This window comes from Aricia agestis, chromosome 14, assembly GCF_905147365.1.
Source record: "Aricia agestis chromosome 14, ilAriAges1.1, whole genome shotgun sequence".
Classification (NCBI taxonomy): domain Eukaryota; kingdom Metazoa; phylum Arthropoda; class Insecta; order Lepidoptera; family Lycaenidae; genus Aricia; species Aricia agestis.
In genome coordinates, this window is record NC_056419.1 from 166,447 (window position 1) to 188,580 (window position 22,134).

The 22,134-nt window shown below is 35.5% G+C and overlaps 1 protein-coding gene across 1 annotated transcript; it reads right to left on the reverse strand.

The window, feature by feature from the left end:
- Positions 1–433: 433 nt before the first annotated feature.
- On the reverse strand, positions 434–13,181 carry LOC121733560 (circadian clock-controlled protein daywake-like). Its single transcript, XM_042123845.1, has 5 exons — positions 13,081–13,181; positions 1,918–2,137; positions 1,489–1,625; positions 957–1,112; positions 434–646 (listed from the first exon to the last, which is right to left on the reverse strand). Exons 1-5 carry the CDS (start codon positions 13,136–13,138, stop codon positions 495–497), a joined length of 723 nt encoding a protein of 240 aa, XP_041979779.1. The 5' UTR covers positions 13,139–13,181; the 3' UTR covers positions 434–494.
- Between the last annotated feature and the right edge of the window lie 8,953 nt (positions 13,182–22,134).

Genomic DNA, 22,134 nt, shown 5'->3' on the forward strand with positions numbered 1-22,134 from the left:
ATGTTTTAAATTTTTTTTTTAATATTTGCGTTCACATTTGGACTGGCACCCCAGTAGAAATATGTTCTCCTAATCATAAATATTTGTAAAAATGTGGTTTTAAGCGTGTACTCGATACCTGCACAGTTTTGCAGTGGGATCTTAGACTAAAAGAAAAATAATTTGACAAACTAAAATTACGTATTTCGAAAATTCTTTTTCTAGATTTTTCCTGATTAGACAGCTAATAATTTCGAACCTGGCGTTTATTATGTGTGTTTATTGTCTTATATTCGAGAAAACTTTTCTATACTTTATTATACTATACTTTTTCTATAAGCAACAGGTTATTAACAATCAAAAAACTTAGCCATCACGATATCTTTTCGAATGAGCATTGGATTACGAACGATGCGTTATATGCGTCGCCATCGTTTCAAATAAAAATCACACAAAACTATAACAAAATTTATTGCACATATCTTAACTTAATAGTCTTTGATGAGTAACCTAGATTATAAAACATATAGTTCGTCGTCCGAGCTGTAATTGTAAAGTTTCTGCGCGACCTCTACCGCCTTGCCCGTGATGGCCTTGTGTATGGGCTCGCCCGCCTCCGCCAGCACGTCCTTCCAGTTCGTGTTCATGAACTCCAGGATTGATTTCGCTAAAAACAGAGAGGTGCATGTGAGGTGGTATCGTAAGCAGAGAAGAAAACATCCTTGGATAGTACAGCGATCACATTAAATATTTCATTGTCTAGATATTATACACTAATTTAATATTAAGTTTAAAGTTTAGACGATTTGAAGTTTCACTGATTACTTTAGGAATAACTGACTATAGTGAGACAGCTCGATTTCATAAGATCACAGTGGGCAACATCAGTATTAATGTCTGTGCAAAGAAAACTGCTAGGCTTCATTAAAAATTGGCGGGTTACTAGGTCACTAATTACGTAAACTCTTTCCACTTACCGATAACCTCATTTCCATTGAAGAGATTCTCGAAGTCGAAGTGCGCGGAGGTCTGCACCTTGAAGGAGTTCTTCCAGGACTCGATGTTGAAGTGCTGCTTGCCGTCCGCGCCCGTCACCTTGCCCAACTGAGTCGTCACCTTCAGTATCACGTCGCCTGGAGGTCAGATCGGTCATGAGAAAAAAATCTTTAGCCGAGTATTTCTAGTTTAGTATTTCTGCTTGTGATTTAAACTCCTATTAAATGGGATACAGAAGTCAGTCATCTTGCAACTTTGATATAATATTTTAATGACTACATTAGGCTGGTCGTCGTTTAGGCCGCGTAAATTCGGTGTGCGGAAATGAAATAGAGTATTAATTTATTGCTGAGAAATTTTCCTGGCACTCCAGACTCCCAGGAAAAGCTGGCACTAAAGAGGTCACTCGTAAATAAAATACGGCAGCCGAGCGCATTTTTTAAATAATTGTTTGCCCTATGCCTAGTACACTTATTATATTAGATTCAAAAGTATTATGGTAACAGTACTCACGCAAGTCAATCTTGAACTTGCCGTGGCCCTGTATGGTGAGCAGCAGCAGCTGGCCGTCGATGCGGTAGTCGCCGTCGATCACGATGCTCGGACACTTGAACGTCAGCGTGTGAGACTTCTTGCTGAGGATCTCGCTCCTGGAATTACGTGACATAGTGATAGGTACATGATAAGATAGGTAAAGTAATAAATGCTGAGTCGGGTGATGAAATTGGAATTTCTGCTGGCTAAAGTTTCTTGAAAAAACGCAGGATTGTGATTATGAAAGTCTTACTGGATTATAAGAATAAAGGATGGGAGAGAAATCATGTGTAATTATCAATAGCTACGCACACGCTTGAGCACATTTAAATTATATTTTGTGTAGTAGCCACTAGCCAGGTTTAAAAGAAAACGGGTTTTGAGGTTAAAGTGGCGGTTATAACTCACTTGAGGTTAGAGATGGTGCAGGTGCTCATGCCCTTGATGTAGTTGTCGGTGAAGGTGAGCTTGAGGCCGGCGTTGTCGTTCACCATGCGCTTGATGTACATGGGCTCGAGCGGCTCGATGCCCATCTCGGGGCGGCCCTGCGCGAACTTCGGCAGCGCCGCGTTCGCCGCCTTCAGTATGCACGGCGAGTCGTCGATCGGACACGGCTTGATGAACGGGACTGGAACAATCATTTATGATTATGAGCTTTTTGCTTGGAAAAATTGCAGCTACGACTTGATATTATAATGTTACTAGCTGTCCCGGCAAACGTGTCTTTGCCATATAAAGTATTTCGCCCGTATTATTTTATTGATGGCACCATGGCATGGCATCACCATGGCAACGTTCATCGCTATCCCGTCGCACGAACAATGGTCGCCGTCAGTTTTGAGTTGTAATAATTTACTATTATTTATTCAACAAATGCACTTATCAATATAAAAAGTACCCAGTAGCCGATTGTCAGACCCACTGAATATGCATACAAAATTTGGTTAAAATCAGTAAAGCCGTTTCGGAGGAGTACGCGGCCTAACATTGTGACACGAGAATTTTAATATAATGTTATATTATAATATGTGAGTATTGTAAGTCGTAACCGATATAAATGAATAAAATATATTGAGCTCGAAGTGCGGTAAAATTTGCTATGTTTTGTTCATTGACGATTTCGATTATTTCGAGTGCCCCTGATACCGGATAGTTCTGATTTGCAACTCAATTATCTCTCCTATCTTGCGCTAAACTATAAATTGCCTCAATATTATTAGTAAATGCCATGAGGAGCTGAAGTTATTGTGGATAAGACAAAAATAAACACTCAGTATTAAAAATAACTTATTACAGAAGAAGAAGTATTAAAAGCATCACAATATTTTATTGACCTAGATCTTTCTACCGCTATTATTACATAATACTAGAATATCAGGCTTTATCAAGGATTCCTTCAAAGTGACTCACTAAACTTCTAAGTCAAGGTCTGGTCGGGTCGGCGTAAAACAAACAAAACAAACTGTGCCTACTGCTTAGCAACCTAGACAATAAACTAGATAAACCACAGCTAATAAAGTATATTTCGACTATTTGTCTAGTACTTATCTTTTATTATTTTTGTGACAAATGTTGGGTTATGTGATTTTTGGATTTTATGTTCATGTTTTTCAAGTTTTCGGCACAAACAAGGATATAGTTTTTATCCTTATATTATGAAGTGCAAGGTTCTTGTTAAAATCGCAAACAGGTCGATCTAAAATATTACTTAATTTTGGTCGTAAAATTTGAGTTCTTTCTCGTCAATTTTTACTTGGCTGCTTTTGGATAGCTTTATCTACTTAACCATGATTAATAAACAAAAATCTATAAAGCTAAAATACAGTAAATATAATGGACTCTGAATATTTCAAAGGTCGTTGCGGTCAAATTATCTAGGTCATCGTCTTTGTCAATTTAAACTAATATAATTATACCAGTGTTACAGAATTACCTTGTTACTAGCTTAAAAAACTATCAAAATATATTATTTGTTAGGAAAGTAACGATAGTAAATAATAATAATTATACATATTTATAAGACTTAATTTTGGCATGTATTTAAATCAATATCTGTATATTCCCTTTTCTCGATCAAAATATTTGAAAGTTTCACCAAAAATACTGACTTGCACACTAATTATGCACCCTTAATAATGCGAATACAGCATACTATTTAAAGTTATTTGCGAAACTGTTTTACTGAACGAATAACTATTATTAAAATAGTATATCTAACAATTCCTTAGTTCAACAAACATACTACAACTTTTTAAAGGAAAACCATCACCTAAATTACTTTTAGGAACATCATTTATCTATATCTATATCTATATCTACAGGGTGTAACAATAATGAATACTTAATCATTTCAATAGATGCTGATTTGTTTATTACATGTCAAACATTTGTTGTCCAATCCTGTCAAATAGTGTCACTACAATTTTTTTTTTGGAGCTTATGGCCTGGTTGCTGAGACCTTTAAGCCAGCACTTTATTTTTTTCTGAAGACATCATGTGTGCGTTCAAAAATTTATTTTTTGTAAAATGTCTACAAAGTACTGGTACTGTAAATATTTGTTTGTTTTTTTAAACTCCTTGGATGTGCCTGGTTTACCACCGCACAATTTAAAACTTAAAGTTGGTTCGGTAGTCATCATGCTTAGAAATTTAAACCAACCAAAACTGTGTAATGGAACGCGTTTGGTGATAAGAAAACTGATGAGCAATGTGATTCACGCGTCGATACTTAAAGGAAAATTTAAAGATGAGGAAGTTCTTATTCCAAGGATTCCGATGATCCCAACGGATATGCCCTTTGAGTTCAAACGAATTCAATTCCCGATTCGTATTGCCTTCGCCATGACGATCAACAAATTACAGGGCCAATCCTTGACTATTTGTGGCCTCAATCTAGAAAATGCATGTTTTTCTCGTGGTCAATTGTACGTGGAATGCTCACTGTCAGCAAACCATCCTCTTTATTTGTTCTTGCGCCTGACCAAAAAACAAAAAATGTCGTTTACCACAAAGTGCTTGAATGAAAATCCTAATCCGAGTTTTATTTTTTTTCCCAATCTGCACAACATAGTTTTCAATCATTTTTTTCTGACATGAATTTGAAGTAAGTACTTAATTTTTAATTTTTATTCTCATTCTGTATGTATGTTTTCATCATCATTCATCATAATAAAATACTTTTTTGTTTCTATCTATATAAATATATTATTTTTTATCATTGTTTTACGTTCATCAAAGCCTAAATTATTTCAGATAAAAAGTAACACGACATTCATTGACTGTTAGGCGGTACGAAGTTCGCCGGGTCAGCTAGTTCTAAATAAAACCCAATTTAATCTGTTATGTTCATATAATTAAGAACACATAAAAATCATCAAGAGCTAACTTAAAATGGACTAAACTTTGGCACAGTGAATGGTAACTCAGTTTATAAACAATAATAATAAACAATCGGCAAAGAGCGAGTCGGATTCGCGCACAAAGGGTTCCTTACCGATATATTGCAAAATAATTAAACCTCCGGCTTAGGATTGCACTCTAGGGGTTGACAAGCTAGAGCTACTAAAGAAAAAAAAAAAGAAAAAAAACAACTGGCTTCAATTATGAGTCGACGGAGCCCCGCTACGCGGGGCTCCTACTTATGGGTGGTTCACAAAAAATAACCACGATGGCTAAGGCCTTAGCCATCTAACCTCTAACCAATCAAGTCGTATTGGGCCAACATTGCTATTAATTATTTAAGAATCATTAATAAATTAATTAACCCATACAATTACAACACAGTAGTGAATTTTGACAATTTTTCTTAATTTTTATCAAGAAACCTTGAATTATATAGTTTTGGAATGATAAAATCTTTCACATATCTCATCATAATTAACAAAAATCTTTATTTAATTGATACGACTCTTGCTTACGAGTTTCATGCCAGGATAAATAGAAGGTAACATAGGAAAATTTAGAAGAAGAATGTGGATTATAAAATGCAATCGGAGGCATAATATTTTATTACTTATGAATTAATGTTAAACTTGGCGCGACATGCCTCCGATGGCATTTTATAATCCACTTTCTTCTAAATTTTTCTATGTAACCTTCTATTTATCCTGGCATGAAACTCGTAAGTAAGTCGTATCAATTAAAACATGGATTCGATGCCTCCGGCAGAATTAGGTCTTGTTTCAATCTTTTTAGTTAACATTTTTGCAGTCGGGTTTTTTGCTTTTTAATTAATTTATATTAGTAAAAGAATAAGTATTTGATTATTTTTTTAACTTTAAACCCAGTAAATAGCTAATTTTGGAATAATTTCTCTGCATATTACTAAATATAAGGAAATGTATGATCTCTACTACTATTCTACGTCGTGTCCTTATGCTTTTATGACATCCGTGACCCGTGTTGCCAAGGTTAACTTTAGGAGTAATAATTATATTTTTAGTTGTTTGTGTGTATTCTGGAGAACACACACACGAGGCTGGCTGAGGACTGCTTAATACGCATGAGGATAATAATATTATAATATTATGTGACAGGAGGTCGACTATGTCACGTAACCTTAAAGACTTACGCCATAAAAGTTATAAAGTATTTTAGATTTTTTTCGTAAACATAAAAAATTTCGAAAATATATGTATAATACGTATGAGAAATTATCATATATTCAGAAAATTCTGTTCAGTGGTTTGGGCGTGAAGAGGTAACACACGGACTTTCGCATTTATAATATTAAAATGGATTTAAGATAAATTATTGTTTCTAAAAATTATGAACCGTGACATTATCTTATAATATAATAGAAAATATAGCAATTTTACTATATTTAAGTATCTGATTCGATAATGAAAAGCATTTAATAGTTACAAATTACAATTTACCTTGTAATATAGGTAATATATTGTTTTCTTATTATTTATATTAAAGTGCATTTGACTTATTTTATTTTCGGTAATGAATAAATATTTATTATTTATTTTATTATATTTTCTCACGTTAAAAGCAATTAACAATTTCCCTTTTATTATAAATATTAAATAGGTATATTTAGCAACGCGTCCTTGTGGAGGTTTACGCTTTACATAATACATAAAGTTTGTCTGTTTGTAAACAACCTTACACGCGGTCAACATATTGTTGCTACTTGCTAGCTGCTACTGATCTTGAAAAGTTGTTTTTTTTTTGTTAGTTTTGATATAAATCTGGCCATATACATATTACAACGTTTTCAGAATAAATGTCTGAAAATAATAGCCAATGCACCTTGGTTCATAACAAACTCTGAGATACATGAATCTATACTTGTTACGCTGCGGATCCCTATGAAGAACGCCGACGCAGCACCCGACCACAGTCACGCGGCAGCGGCACGAGGCGCGGAGTCAGCATTCCTCAGTTTACAGCATTTTTGCAATAGTTATTTCGCGTTACTTATTATTCGATCGTCGAATAGGCGAGTCAATTTAATTATAGCTTAATTATTGTAAGATTTAATTAATAAAATATTTTAAGAAATTTTGTTTTTTTTTTGGAAGTCGAACTGCTGCGAAATATAATTTACTTAATATTATAAAGCGGAAGAGTTTGTTAGTTTGTTTGTTTGCTTGAACGTGCTAATCTCAGGAACTACTGGTCCGATTTGAAAAATTCTTTCAGTGTTAGACATTCCATCATCGAGGGGGGCTATAGGCTATATTTTATCACACTAAGACTAATAGGTGCGAAGAAATAGAGGAAAATGTAAAAAAAAACGGGGGGGATATTTGAAAGGGCTTATTTGAACGCGCTTATCTCACGAACTACTGGTCCGATTTAAAAAATTATTTTAGCGTTAGATAGCCCAGCTATCGAGAAAAGCTATAGGCTATATTTTATCACGCTAAGACTAATAGGAGCGAAGAAATAGAGGAAAATGTGGGAAAAACGGGGGAAATTATTTGAAAGGGCTTATCTCACGAACTACTAGAGCATTTTTTCTGTTAATTGGATCAGATAAGAAGTAGACCACGTGAAGGATCATAGGCTTTTTTGTGGACTAATTTTTTTATGAAATATCTAATTTACGCGGGCGAAGCCGCGCGGAATGTCTAGTTATAGATAATAAAGGACATACATACGACCACATTTTCATATCCCTATAAACTGTTTTCTTGTTTCATACTTTTTAGAGCGTGTTTTAGTAGTCGGGTTTTTGTTTTTTAAACTTTTATCAAAACGACTTAAGAACGAGTACAAATTCGCATTAATGATATTATTAGTATCCAGGATTATTATCTGCCACCGACTCGACATGACCACATCAATAAGGAAAAGTCAAAAACCCGGCAACACAAATACATAATATTATACAAAGGGCCGTTGAGTACGAAATCATTTACATTTCACTCAGTGAATCAGATGTTTAGGCAGTATCATAAATAACATAATATAGACTGTCGTATTACTACTATACGAGTACAGTAGGTATATTTGAAACATGAGACGTGAGAATAATCTTTGAGTGAAAATACTGAAAACGTCGCAAAACACTTAAGGTGAGGAGGAAGGAGGTGAGGTGAGCTTCACTTTGAACGTGAAACAGGAATTTTTTCGTCGCAAAGTTGGCCCTAAGCCCTAACCAATAGCAGTACACAGCAGAAAAAAATAAGTACATGCAGTGAAGGTTACGAAGTAAAGCAATATCTATACTCTATACTAATATTATAAAGCGGAAGAGTTTGTTAGTTTGTTTGTTTGTTTATTTGAACGCGCTAATCTCAGGAACTACTGGTCCGATTTGAAAAAATCTTTCAGTGTTAGATAGCCCATTTATCGAGGAAGGCTATAGGCTATATTTTATTACGCTAAGACTGATAGGAGCGAAGAAATAGAGGAAAATGTGGAAAAACGGGGGAAAATTATTTGAAAGGGCTTATTTGAACGCGCTACTCTCAGAATCTACTGGTTCGATTTGAAAAATTCTTTCAGTGTTAGATCTGGACGTGATCTACAATGCTAACGCGGACGAAGTCGCGGGCAACAGCTAGTATAAATATAATTTTTAGGGTTCCGTACCTCAAAAGGAAAAAACGGAACCCTTATAGGATCACTTTGTTGTCCGTCTGTCCGTCTGTCAAGACCCTTTTTCTCAGGAACGCGTGGAGGTATGAAGATGAAATTTATATCAATTACTCAGGTCTACTGTCCCTTGAAGCTGTGAAAAAATCAAACTTCTAAGCCAACGCAATCAAAAGATACAGCCGTTTATGCCGCAAATTTTCGACACTTGCAAGGGAATCAAAACCTACAGGGTGCTTCCCGTGAACTCAGAATCTTGAAATTTGGTACGAAGCAACGTCTTATAGCATAGATAAAGGGAAAATTACGAAAACCATAAATTTTTAGTTACATCACATAATATATTTTTTTTTAATAATTTTAAACTTACTACCCATTTCCTCATAAACGCGTAGAGGTATTAAATTGAAATTCATACCAAATACTCAGGTCTATAATACCTTTAAGCTGTCGGAACCCTCGGTGCGCGAGTCCGACTCGCACTTGGCCGGTTTTTACAAGACTTCTACACTTCTGGAAAATAAATCCCCAAAAAACTGAACCAATTATTTTTTTTGTCTCGAAATACTCGATATTTTGTGCGACAACTACCATATTTATTTCCTCTATTACATGTCAAATCTATTGAAGTTAGACGTTCATATTATATAATGTGGGAACAATTTTTTATTAATTTATTAAACCGCGCTTTCATCTAAATCTCTTCAGCGCGGCAGAAGTTTGAGCGCAAAGATTGAGACAAAATATACTTTTGCATGTATGTACCATCGAGGAAGTTGATTCCTATGCAATTGACAGACCAACGTTATTTGGTCGAATATGTCAATTCAATGTTAATTGTGATATGTCAGCTGGGTTTGACGTAACGCAACCAAACTACTTAGGTCCCCGATTGGCATAGGACAACTTCTCTGATAGTATTGTGTGTATTGTATTGTACATTGTGTGTAAGTAATTACACGATATCGACAATCATCAATTATAACTGATTAATTGATGCCAGAGGTCGACTTGATCCTTATATGACAATTATATATACTATATATAAGTAATATATATAGCTGCTAGCTGCCTTGTAACGCCTCCGTGGTCTAGTGGTATATAACGCGGCTCTTGACTCGGAGGTCGATGGGTTCGATTCCCGCGTTGGAAACATGTTATTTCCAAGTTTGGTTAGGACAATGCAGGCTGATCACCTGATTGTCTGACAAGTAAGATGATCCATGCGTCGGATGGGCATGTAAAAAGTCGGTCCTGCGCCTGATCTCTCGCCAGTCGTGTCGGTCGTCCGTCCCACTGGGTTATGAGAGTAAAGGAACAGAGAGTGCTCTTGTGTACTGCGCACACACTTGGACACTATAAATTACTCCTGCGTAGCTGGCCTGGTTTCAATGAAACCGGCCACCGTCACCGAAACCGGTGTGGGAGCTATATTATATAGCTGCCAGGTATGTGGATGGCAGGTAAATATGAAGCGACGAAGATTATAGACATCTACATTGTAGGCTAGATGAATGCAATAATATTTAGATGGAGTATATTAATATGAATTTAATTTAAATGTATGTTTGCTCACTTCGCATGAACGCTGCAATCGTATATAAGTATATAATTACTAGATGTCCCGCGCGGCTTCGCCCGCGTAAATTAGAAATTTTACAGAATCCGTAGGTACATTTTCCCATAAAAAATATTTCCCCCGTTTTTCCCACATTTTCCTGAGTTTCTTCTGTCGTATTAGTCTTAGAGTAATAATATAATATAACCTTCTCGATAAATGATGAGTCTTACTCGATAAATGATCTATCTAACACTGAGATAAGTTTTTAAATCGGACCTGTAGTTTCTGAGATTGACGCGTTCAAGCAAACATACTCTTCAGGTTTATAATATTAGGTAGATATAGATTTTTTTTAATTATCGCTTGACAAACTCGAGTCTCGATCTAAAAGACTATGAAATGGTATAATATGGTAGTGATGATGATGATGATGATGATGAAGAATGTAATTTGCATAGTAGCATATGCTTTCTGTTCTTAAAACAACGCCGAAACTCCCAAACTTGTATCTATTAGAATCAGGAATTCTCTCAGCACCTTCCGAACCACGGTATACCAGATATATCTCGGTGCAAAATCTTACTTGTTGGTAGCATATGCTTAGAATACTTCTCACGAAACCGAAGTCACCATATGTTTCCCTATAAGTTTTGAGGAGTTCCCTCGATTACTTATGGATCCTTCATCAGATCACCACTTTTCTGAATATAATACCAAATTGGGATGATACCCTATATACCAAAAGAAAAATTTTGAAAATCGGTTAACAAACGGCGGAGTAATCGTTGAATATAAGAAAACGAACATAACACCTTTTGAAAGTCGGTTAAAATTGTAGCCTATGTGTTATTTATTTAATATTTTAATCAGCACATGAATTGAATAACAATTTTTTTTTCAAATTAATCGTAGCACCATCTGTCAGGACAAACTAAAATTGAAATAGAATAATATTGAATGCGATGATAGCGCCGTCCGCCGGATCTAATGTAAAACATTCCAAAATCAACAACTCCTTATAAATAAGAAATTAATTGAAAAAACATTTTCCAGTAGACCAAACTGTAAATCTAAACCATTCTCGAATCTCCACGAACACACACAAAAAATTTCATCAAAATTGGTCCAGTCGTTTAGGAGGAGTTCAGTCACATACACACGCACACAAGAAATATATATATTAAGATTGTAGCTATAATATGATGTGACTCGTTTCTTAGTTGGCGAGGCTTTCAAGTACGATTGGATCGATTTTGATACTATATACGATACTATAGAGAGTACCCGTGCCTACTTGTTGTGCATTTAAACTTAAAAAAGGTTGCTTGTAACGACAGAACGAAGCCTATAATATGTAATGGGAACAATGTATGTTCTAATGTATATTCTAATGTATATTGTAATGATGCGAAAATATTAAAATCGGTCAGTAGAATAGGCGTCATACGTTTTATTGAAAAAAAATTACTTTTCAAATTACCGGAAATTTCGATTGTCGTAAAGGACATTTTGGTAAAAATGAAATGTACTTACATACATATGTATTTATGTATATAGTTTAAAACTTCTTTTCGCCAAAATGTCCTTTCAAATTTCCAATATCGATAGTCGATATACTAATATGTAGTATAGACGTGGAATAGTTTGTAATGTTGACAAGGATAGGAGCTGTTTACAGATATTTTGTCTCTAGATTTTTCAAGACACTGTAATTGATGGTCATCATTTTTGCAAAATTAAAGTCAACAAAAAAAAGGGAATGTAATGTGCTATGTATGTAAATGTATGATATATTATCATATTTACAAGATGTTGTACACAATTTTGACAATTGCCACAGAATTATAATAAGTATGTAAATTGTAAGTATAATTAAATATTGAAATTAATTTTACACAAATGGTTTTAATTAATAATACTTTGTGAGTTATATTTTAGTTTATCTTAGTAACCATTTAGTACTCTAAGGTTTTGTTCACAGATTTCAGGAGGGTGATTAGTGAAAAAAAATTGCAAAGTTTAGATTAATTACTGAAGTTTTTTTTCTATTTGTACCTAGTTAGTGAAACATCAAATATCATTGAAAATATAAATTCTTTGGTGAAGCTTCGTTATTTTCATTCTCTTCAAAAGTTAGCGACTTGTCTTAAGATTTACAAAAATAATAGACAAAATAATTATTATTAGCTTTGGCAATAAAAAACTGAAAGCTCAAGTTTTAGCCCTAACGTACTGACATACGGTTTTGCTCGATAGTTTTACTCCAAATCGAGCAATAACCACCGTGTGGACCGCCAAAACTGACAGCTCGAAGGCTCGCTTCGAGCCAGCTCGATGGAATTAAATGTCAAATATGTCATTTCCTTGGATTCGGAGTAAAACTATCGAGCAAAACCGTATGTCAGTACTTAGCATTAGATACTAACTAACTAGTATCTACATATCTACTAGTATCTACTACAAGTATCTACATACAACCAGCCCTATGTTACCTTTATCTTTGAAACATAATATTTTTAATTAAACCGATTAGAAAAAAAGCGTCACATAATTTCATATTACTTTATTTTACTTAAGATGAACTTTAAACATTTTATTTTTTCATTAAATTTTCGCAAACGAAAAGACCTAGTATATTTCGATAAAAACGATGACAAAATTTGTTATCAAAATGTATGCGGTTTGACATAAGTCATCGCTAAATGACATTTCACTTGCGAAGACTAATGTCATATCCCACACATTTTGATAACGAATTTTGTCATCGTTTTTAACGAAAGGGACTTTGGCTACGGCCTCATTATATACTTTTTTTAACAGCCCAATGTCCCGCTACTGAACAAAGGCCTCCCTTTTCCTTCCACCGAAGGACATGGAGCTTTTTCTTTATTTTTTTATAAACTATATAAATATTTAAAACCATTGCTAATATCAAGCCCTCATGAACGTTCACTCACCAGCCGTGGCCAGCGCCCCCGACGCACAACACACAGCGAGCAGCGCGGTCAGCAACATGTTCACACAATAATCGGTCACTCGACTCTGACTCCGCCGACGACCGTCGCACTATATATCATGTTGCCTCGCCAACCTGTATACATCGTCATAGTATGCGCTATGTTAATGTAAGACTTTATAATGGAATATTAGACGACGCCCGCAAATATGTTGCGCTCAAATTCGTATATCGCGATATTTTTCCGGGATAATAGCATCCTATGTCCTTTCTGGGGACTCAAAGAATATCCGAATGAAAGGTTCGTCGTGAGCCGCCGCAATACATTATAATATTACTTTGCCTCGCCAACCTATCCCGTCATAGTATGTTTAGAGTATGCGCTACGTTAACTAACCTCACTTGGATTCCCCATTTTGGCTATTTATGTATATAATATAGCTGTTCCTCTATCATTATCGATGACACAAAATAAACGAAATGAAAAGTTTCGGGAGACCCGCCCGTACAGATCGACCTCTGTGACACAAAATAAACAAAAGTGTTGTGAAACCCTGAGTTGCCGAGCAGTGAGTGAGCTCGCGAAGGATGATGACGAAGCATCTCTTAATGTCACAGATACGCAAACGCATCGTCAGTCATATTAGATTTATAGCACTCCTCAGATCAGCCTTGGGGGTGAAAATTAAATAGGTAGGTAAGAAGTGAGGAGAAAGAAGAATAAATAGCCTACGAGTATGTAAATTAAGAGGATAAAAATTGATAGGGCGATAAAGAAACGCTTTCTGAAACGTAGGGAATGCTATTTTGTTGAAGTAATCGACTACAGTTACGAGATTATTTGCGAGTAAATAATAAATAAGTATTTTAGGTCTACTAAGCAGTCCTCGTAATAATTTTCTTGTGCTTTTATATATTTTTCTATTTTTAAAACAAAAGTGTAAAAAAATATTTCAGTTATTATAATAACTGCTAACAATGATGCATACTCAATAAATTACGCGAGGACATTATACAATATTAAAATTTAAAACAAATACGGCAGTGCATCGGCTTCCTACTTCCTGTTATATTTTGACATATTTAGTCATTTAGTATTCTACATAATGAGGAAATGGATCCTAGGAAAGAGCAACAAAAGACGACGTTAGGAGACATAATACAACATCAATGAAACACCGGAAATGAAACTTCCACCAGTCCTCCACCTCTATGCAAACTGAAATGCTAAAAGTGTGAATTCCAAGTGGCACGAAGTAACGGTGTCAATTTTAACTTATTTTAGACTTTATTTTAAGTTAAGTATTGCTCGGCAATAATTAAAAGTAGTAATGTAGTGTCTCTTCGATAGGGCAAGGAGCAGAAGCGCAGCGCGCCTTGGCGGGGCCGTGTATAATAATTTCTTTGAAAGCGCTCAGAAAAGGGTAAAGATTTGTCACAAAACCAAAAATATAGATAAAATGGGGGCCCTCGTAGCCCAGTGGTCCCGTATAATTGATCGGCAGATACGGCGGTAGCTCCGCCTCTGGCGAGGAGTAAGCGTGGTGGCTGTGCCACGGGGGCAGGTAGTCAGTAGTGATCAGCAGGCCCTTTAGCCAAGACCTTTTATTTATCGCTTTTTAATAGAATCGCCGATCAAAATGTATGGAATTGACATAAGCGTTCGATAATAATATTATGACGTGGACGTTGAAAGAAAACGTCTCGGCTAAAGGCTCAGGACATTATTGGTAGATCGCGATCAGAGAAGTTCATCTCATTGATATCTCGTGCGTTATTGGCTCTTACTTCCGCGCATAGAGACCATTATTTATTACTTAAGCGTAATTTTGTGAGTCGTGGGTCGCAGCATTTCAGTCAGCAGAAATTCTGCTGCAGTCAGTTTCATAGAAAATTCCTACTTTATTCATACGAGCGTAATTTAGTCAGACATGAGTAGTAGGAAAATCTGAAATTCTGAGACTCACAACTCATAAAATTACGTTCGTTTGGCTTCACTCTAAGGGCCGGAACAAAAACACGATACGACGTCGTGTCGTACCACGACGCTGCGTCGTTTCACGATGCGACGTCGTGTCGTGGGAATCTACGACGAGCACCGTAAAAAACCACGACACGACATCGTAACGTGCCACGGTACACAGCACGACGTCGCGTCGTAGAAACTCACGATGCGTCTTCTTTGAATTTTGAATAACAATTACTGTCGTGAGTTTCTTCGACGCAACGTAGTGCCGTAAGTATATCGTGTTCGTGGCACGTCACGATGTCGAGTCGTAGTTTTTTACTATGCTCGTCGTGGATTCCCACGACGCGACGTCGCATCGTGTTTTTGTGTCCCGACCCTAACTGTAATGAAATGAAGATTTTGTCGTAAACCCCATTATCTGTCAAAATCTTCATTAAATTGATGACTTTAATTATCGTTAAATGTCTCCGAGTTACTCCTTTAGCCGAGCATTTATTTAGTTGTGCATATAATTGTGCCAGCAATATATATAAAACAATATAATTGTGCCAGCAATTATAAGATTTAAAAGAAAATCACGACTTCTTGTGAATTGTGATTCCTACGATGAGATTATTACATTATGTCCCACAGCTTTATTTGAATTTGATTTGATTTGCCGCTTACTGCTATCGTTTAAGTCATTTTTATAATCGTCGCAATAATTGTTACGCTGAAGAATGTTAATAATTGTTCTATTGTGTTATTTGTGTACAAGAACTGTCACTACGTGTTCATACAACGAAAGCTATATTATATAATATATAACAAAGATACAGTCCCTATGTTATCTTTTTTTTCATAATTTTATTATTAAATAAGATATTATGAACGTTCAAAAACCCAAAAAAATGGCCAGATTTTCCGCTATGTTCAAATATCCAGAAAACAGATTTGGCTAGATTTTACAAAAAAAAAACTTAGGAACACAGCTCAAGCTTTTCTTTAATCTTTAATGAAAAAAGTAATTAAATCGGTTTAGTTTTGGAGAAGGAATCAGGGGACAACGAATCGTTGATTTTCTGCAGTTGTCTCTAGCGCGTTCTGCGGTATAGGCTTGAGGTAAGGGAGACAGCTATAGATTATACACGTACTTTTTTTTCATTTCTCTAGCCCCTGGTGTATCCTCTTAACTTTATAGTCAGATAGTTTGGCCCTCTAGATTGAAGCCAAATTATTTCTCAGTGGCGTTCCCTTAAAATTTATTTCGCATGCACGAACTCACGGGCAAATTCGAGCATGATTCATGATGAAGCAAAATTTTCGTTGTATGTTTGTCAGTTATTTTTTTAATAATTGTTTTTCATAAGTCGCCGCTGTCATTGTCATAACAACAAAACTATTGTAAATATTGTGCTAATCTTGTAAACAAGGTGGCCAAGGTATTTATTATTCAGAATATTATAATTATTAGGCAATATATGGAAAACAAGGTGAGCGTTAGTAGTTAATGATAATATTATGTCGACGATGGTGGTGATAATCGATGTGCAATTGTTTACTTATGGAAGAGGAACTGTAAAGTAAAACGAATACTAGCTATGATTATTATTGTCTACACTTAAATCGCTGAAGATTGAGCGGACAAGGATCTAGGGTTCAATTCTCTTAATACGAATCTCGTTTGGATTCCGAAATGTAGCATGTCTCTACCCAAACAGATATTTATAATATGATCACTGGGCACATAATTTAAAGAGTCGTTAAAAATAGTAAAGCAAGGGCCGAAAGCAAGGGCCGAAAGCAGGAAACACCATCCTCCTAATACCACAGAATATATATTAGTAGCACCAACTAATACTCATAAAATGTCGAAAGTGTACTTTTTTATGAAATAAGGGGCAAATGAGCAAACGGGTCACCTGGTGGAAAGCAACTACCGTCACCCTTGGACACTCGCAGCATCAGAAGAGCTGCAGGTGCGTTGCCTGCCTTTTAAGAGGGAATAGGGTAATAGGGGAGGGTAGAGAAGGGAAAAGGGTAGGGGATTGGGCCTCCGGTAAACTCACTCACTTGGCGAAACACAGCGCAAGCGCTGTTTCACGCCGGTTTTTTGTGAACCCGTGGTATTTCTCCGGTCGAGCCGGCCCATTCGTGCTGAAGCATGGCTCTCTCACGTCAACGTTTTGACATTTTCGTGGAAGAGCCTCATAAGTTACTTAATTTTCACAACCGTGAAGCTCAGGAATTCCCCTTGTCGAACGAACCGCTCAAAAATATTTGAATATTTTCACGCAAATATTTGTAAACGCTAAACTGCAATTTGAATCTAAGTTAAATATGTAATTCGTCGTTCTCGGGCCGGTTAAGCTCAAATATTAGCTTATCGTTAATTTTATTTTTTATTGCCCATATTAGAAGCAAAACTTTAATTCTGCGCTTGACGTCATAACTCATAACAAGTGAAGATCAAAAGTACATGCTTATAGTTACTGAAATTGTTAATAATGTACTGATAGCACACAATACCAAACTCGGTTTTAAACATAAAATGCTTGATAAGATGTTTTTGCAAAGTCAAATATTATGTTAGTGGGTGAGAATAGAAAACAAGCAATGGAACAGCAAAAAATAGAAAGGGCGTAGCGATAAAATGGTTTTTGTCGCGTAGGCAATTTAAAAATCATAAATACATTTCATATAAGCTATCGGCAAATTAAAGTGTATGCTCTAACCAATCTATGTACACATTTTGGAATCTCAAATCACTCTCCTCTGTTGGCAAAATAGGAATCCCTTTTTTTACAGAGGTCTTTTTGATTGACTATTCTGTGTTATAAAAGTTGACCAATCGTGTTATGCTATGGGTAATTTATAATAATAGATTTCTTAGTCATTGCTGAGAAAAATTGACATCGCTACAGCCAAATTATCAAGGCGTCGCCTTAAGAAGAATCTGATGTTTTCGTGATAGTCGTCACAATAAAATCGCAGATGTCATCTTTAATTATTTCTTGGGAAGTTTTCCGCAGACTATGTTGAAGTAATTAACGCTCATTTTAAATATATTGTACAATATGACGCGTTTCTCGAAAACTCGAACCTGTAGCCCGTCCGTCCGCGTCAGCCACCGCGACCGTCGAGACTCGAGACACAACATGTGACGTCATACTGTCACGACTCACGACACAAACCTGTGATACTAATGTTATAATTGATTAATGATTATAATATTATTATAATTTAATATCAATTTTGCGATATAATAAAAGCTAAGACTTACCTATATTATGTACAATCGATTAAAATTATAATACCGTAGAAATATTATTATATTTTTACAAACGAGGCATTATGTTAGGCATAATTTTTCAGTTTCATAAATAAACAGCTAAACATATTAATTATATGAAATAAAAATAATAAATGTAAAATAAAATTTTGTTTCAATTTTAAGTTACTTCGTTTAATTTTTTTATTATCAATTATCATCAATATTAAGAACCGCAGCTAACATTAATTAATAATTAATGAATTAATTTCTAAATTATATTTTTTTTCAACCTTATACTCTTATTAAGTACTGATGTTGGCAAACTAATAGTTTGTAAAATTAAAGTTATACTAAGAGCGAACCGCGCACGCGTTTATGTCTTTTGCTGTAGTCTCTAATAGTGTTTTAAAGACTACGAATAATTAACTGTAAAGCAAACTAAAGGGCTTATTCCATCTTACTAAATTAATGACTAAATTGATTCAGTAAGTAAGTTTAGTCAAGTGAAATAATATTTAGAAAGTTAGGATCCTAATTATTAGCGTACTAAATCGGAAGAAGTGCGGCTTCCGATTGGTGGAATCAGAGCTTCTAATTAGTTTTCTTTTTAGAATCCTAATAATTTATTATGACATCTAAATTGAGTAAGGTGGAATAAGCTCTGTATTCGTAATTTTCACCGGCCGTCGTCCCTACCGCCATCTTCATGGCCGGTTTACAATTTCCCAATCCAACGATCACATCCAGCGCTGGATCGCTACTGGAATTCACCGAAATGTATTCTAGTACATTTCAGTGCCCGTTTATAGTACTCCAGTAGCAATCCAGCGGGTTCGATCACTGGTTTGGAATAATAATATAAACCGGCTGCTGCCTAGTCGGAATTCTAAAAACAAAACTTCCTTATTATCTGTTAATTAAAACAAATAAAAGCGTATCTAGCTAGTAGATACTAATCTACTAGCTCGAGTATTCAGTTTAATTGCGCACAAAATATAACTAACTATTAATTACTCCTAATTGCTTAGTTTCAGACATTTTTCTCGAAGACAAAAAATTAATATTATACTGTATACTGTAGTATACATAAACATGAGCCGTTAAAATGTTTATAAATAGTCACAGTTTTTGTGCAAAATAATTAACCCCTCAATGATAAGACTCGCAAAGGTCGCGGCGATTTTATACTCGTGTATCTTTTTTATTATTTCGTAAAAATTAGGGGGGGCAAGGTGCAAACGAGCAGGAGTACAGGGAGCGGCAGAATGTTACGCGAGAAACGCACGGTGGAAGACTGCCACTCGGCAAGGTGATGAGGAGGAAGAAGGTAGAAAGGAGAATATTATGTCTATCTGCAGTTTGTGCTAATTTAATCCAACATTAATTAATTATACCTATTACCTATTAAGTTCAATTAAACCCAGATCGTAGTAACTTTTATGAATAAACTAGATGAGCCGGTAAACTTCAATTCGTATGATACTTCCCTCCTCGCAATGCAATTCCTCCCTGGACTTCCCCGAATACTTCGAGACTAAAATTACATAAATCAGTCCGGCCGTTCTCGAAGCTTAGCTTCTAACAAAATTGATTTTTTAAAAATAGAGTAATATAACTTCCTATAAGTTATAATGATTAATGACATTATGTTATAATATCCTGATAACTTATTATAAGTTAATTATTATTTTTAACAAAAAAATTAAACCGACTTCCAAGGTACTTAAACACAATAATAATAATATGAACTAAAAGGTTTAAAATAATTCTTACTTTTTTTTCTTTTATAGTGCCTTTTTCAGATTTCGTCGAATTCTTTTTAACCACCGACAAAAAAGAGGGGTGTTATAAGTTTGACGTGTCTGTCTGTCGGTTTGTCTGTCTGTCTGTCTTTTTTTTTTTTTTTTTATATGAAATAAGGGGGCAAACGAGCAAACGGGTCACCTGATGGAAAGCAACTTCCGTCGCCCATGGACACTCGCAGCATCAGAAGAGCTGCAGGTGCGTTGCCGGCCTTCTAAGGGGTAATAGGGGAGGGTAGGGAAGGAAATAGGGGAGGGTAGGGAAAGGAAAATGGTAGGGGATTGGGCCTCCGGTAAACTCACTTACTCGGCGAAACACAGCGGAAGCGCTGTTTCACGCCGGTTTTCTGCGAGGACGTGGTATCTCTCCGGTCAAGCCGGCCCATTCGTGCCGAAGCATGGCTCTCCCACGTCAAAGTTGTCTGTCTGTCTGTCTGTGGCATCGTAGCATCCAAACGGGTGGACCGATTTTGATCTAGTTTTTTTTTGTTTGAAAGCTGACTTATCTGAGAGTGTTTTTAGCTATAGCATCATCATCAGCCTGCTCCGTGCTGGAAAATCACGGTTCATCTGGTTGGTGACGGGCCGATTAGCAACTTACAATTGTTTGGTGGGCTTTATATTTTGCATTCTAGTTACATTTATGAATATTTACACATTACTAGAAAGTTGACCATCACCTGGTAATCAATAGGATACCCAACTCCTCACCAACTTAGAGCAATGGTTTCGTGTTTGGGCTCATTTTAATTGCGACAACTAGTAAGACGTAGATAAACAGTAAATTTTTGCATGCTGCTGCTGCAGCATCACCTGGATTCTACAGGAGCCGAGTTCCATAATAATATGAACCCAAAGTGGAGGTTTCATGTTTGGACTCATATTTGACGGCCTCATCTAAAAGGACATTCCTAGATGGTATTCATTGGGATATAATATGATCCTGTTGATAGGAATAATTATTCTGCACTATAACCAACACTAATTTAAAAAGCATGAAATAAAATTAAAATAAGAAATTAAAAAAAAAAACCCCCGAACAACTTTAAAAAGTAATGAAATAATATATTTTACTGACTTTAAGTTTAAATAATTCCTAAGTGTAAAATTATATTTTAGTCCATAATTGTTGTCAAGGTGTGTCGGGGGACCGCTAATTATAGTTAATAGTTTAAGGGTCAGGTCACAACGAACCGAATCGAGACAATCAGTGACTGTATGGCGATACAAAATGCAAAAAACATTGTCGGCGGTCCCCCGACACACCGTGACAACAATTCTGGACTAAAATATCACTTTACACTTAGGAATTATTTAAACTTAAAGTCAGTAAAATATATTATTTTATTACTTTTTAAAGTTGTTTGGGGGAGTTTTTTAAATTTCTTAATTACAAGTTTTAAGAGGATACAACAGGGGCTAGAGAAATGAAAAAAAAGTACGTGTAATATCTATAGCTGTCTCCCTTACCTCAAGCCTATACCGCAGAACGCGATAGAGACAACTGCAGAAAATCCAGAAAATCAACGATTCGTTGTCCCCTGATTCCTTCTCCAAAACTTAACCGATTTAAGTACTTTTTTCATTAAAGATTAAAAAAAGGCTTCAGCTGTGTTTCTATGTTTTGCTTTTTTTGTATAATATAGCCAAATCTGTTTTCTGGACGTTTGAACGCAGTGGAAAATCTGGCCATTTTTTTGGGTTTTTGAACGTTCATATCTTATTTAATAATTAAATTATGAAAAAAAAGAAAACATAGGGACATTGTATTAGTGGCCGTAGATATTCAGGAAAAAAATTATAACTCTACTAGCATTATCCAGGGAGGAAACAGGAGACAACGTTTGTATGGAAAAAAGGGCGGTGTGGAATCCTGTTAACTCTACTTCGGCGGTTGTAAAAAAATGAATTGTCTTAAAAACTATGAGTTATGACATTACGTAGTAACTTTTTAGTAATCCATGAAATTAGTAATTACCCTAAATATTTTTGTATGTATTATAGACCTTTAAATGTAATAAGCACTCAACC

Coding starts and splice junctions, on each gene's coding strand:
- LOC121733560 (XM_042123845.1), bottom strand. CDS start 13,138: ATGTTGCTGACCGCGCTGCTCGCTGTGTGTTGTGCGTCGGGGGCGCTG. Junction 1,626..1,917: donor TGCACCATCTCTAACCTCAA/GTGAGTTATAAC, acceptor ACGTAATTCCAG/GAGCGAGATCCTCAGCAAGA. Junction 1,113..1,488: donor CAAGTTCAAGATTGACTTGC/GTGAGTACTGTT, acceptor TCTGACCTCCAG/GCGACGTGATACTGAAGGTG.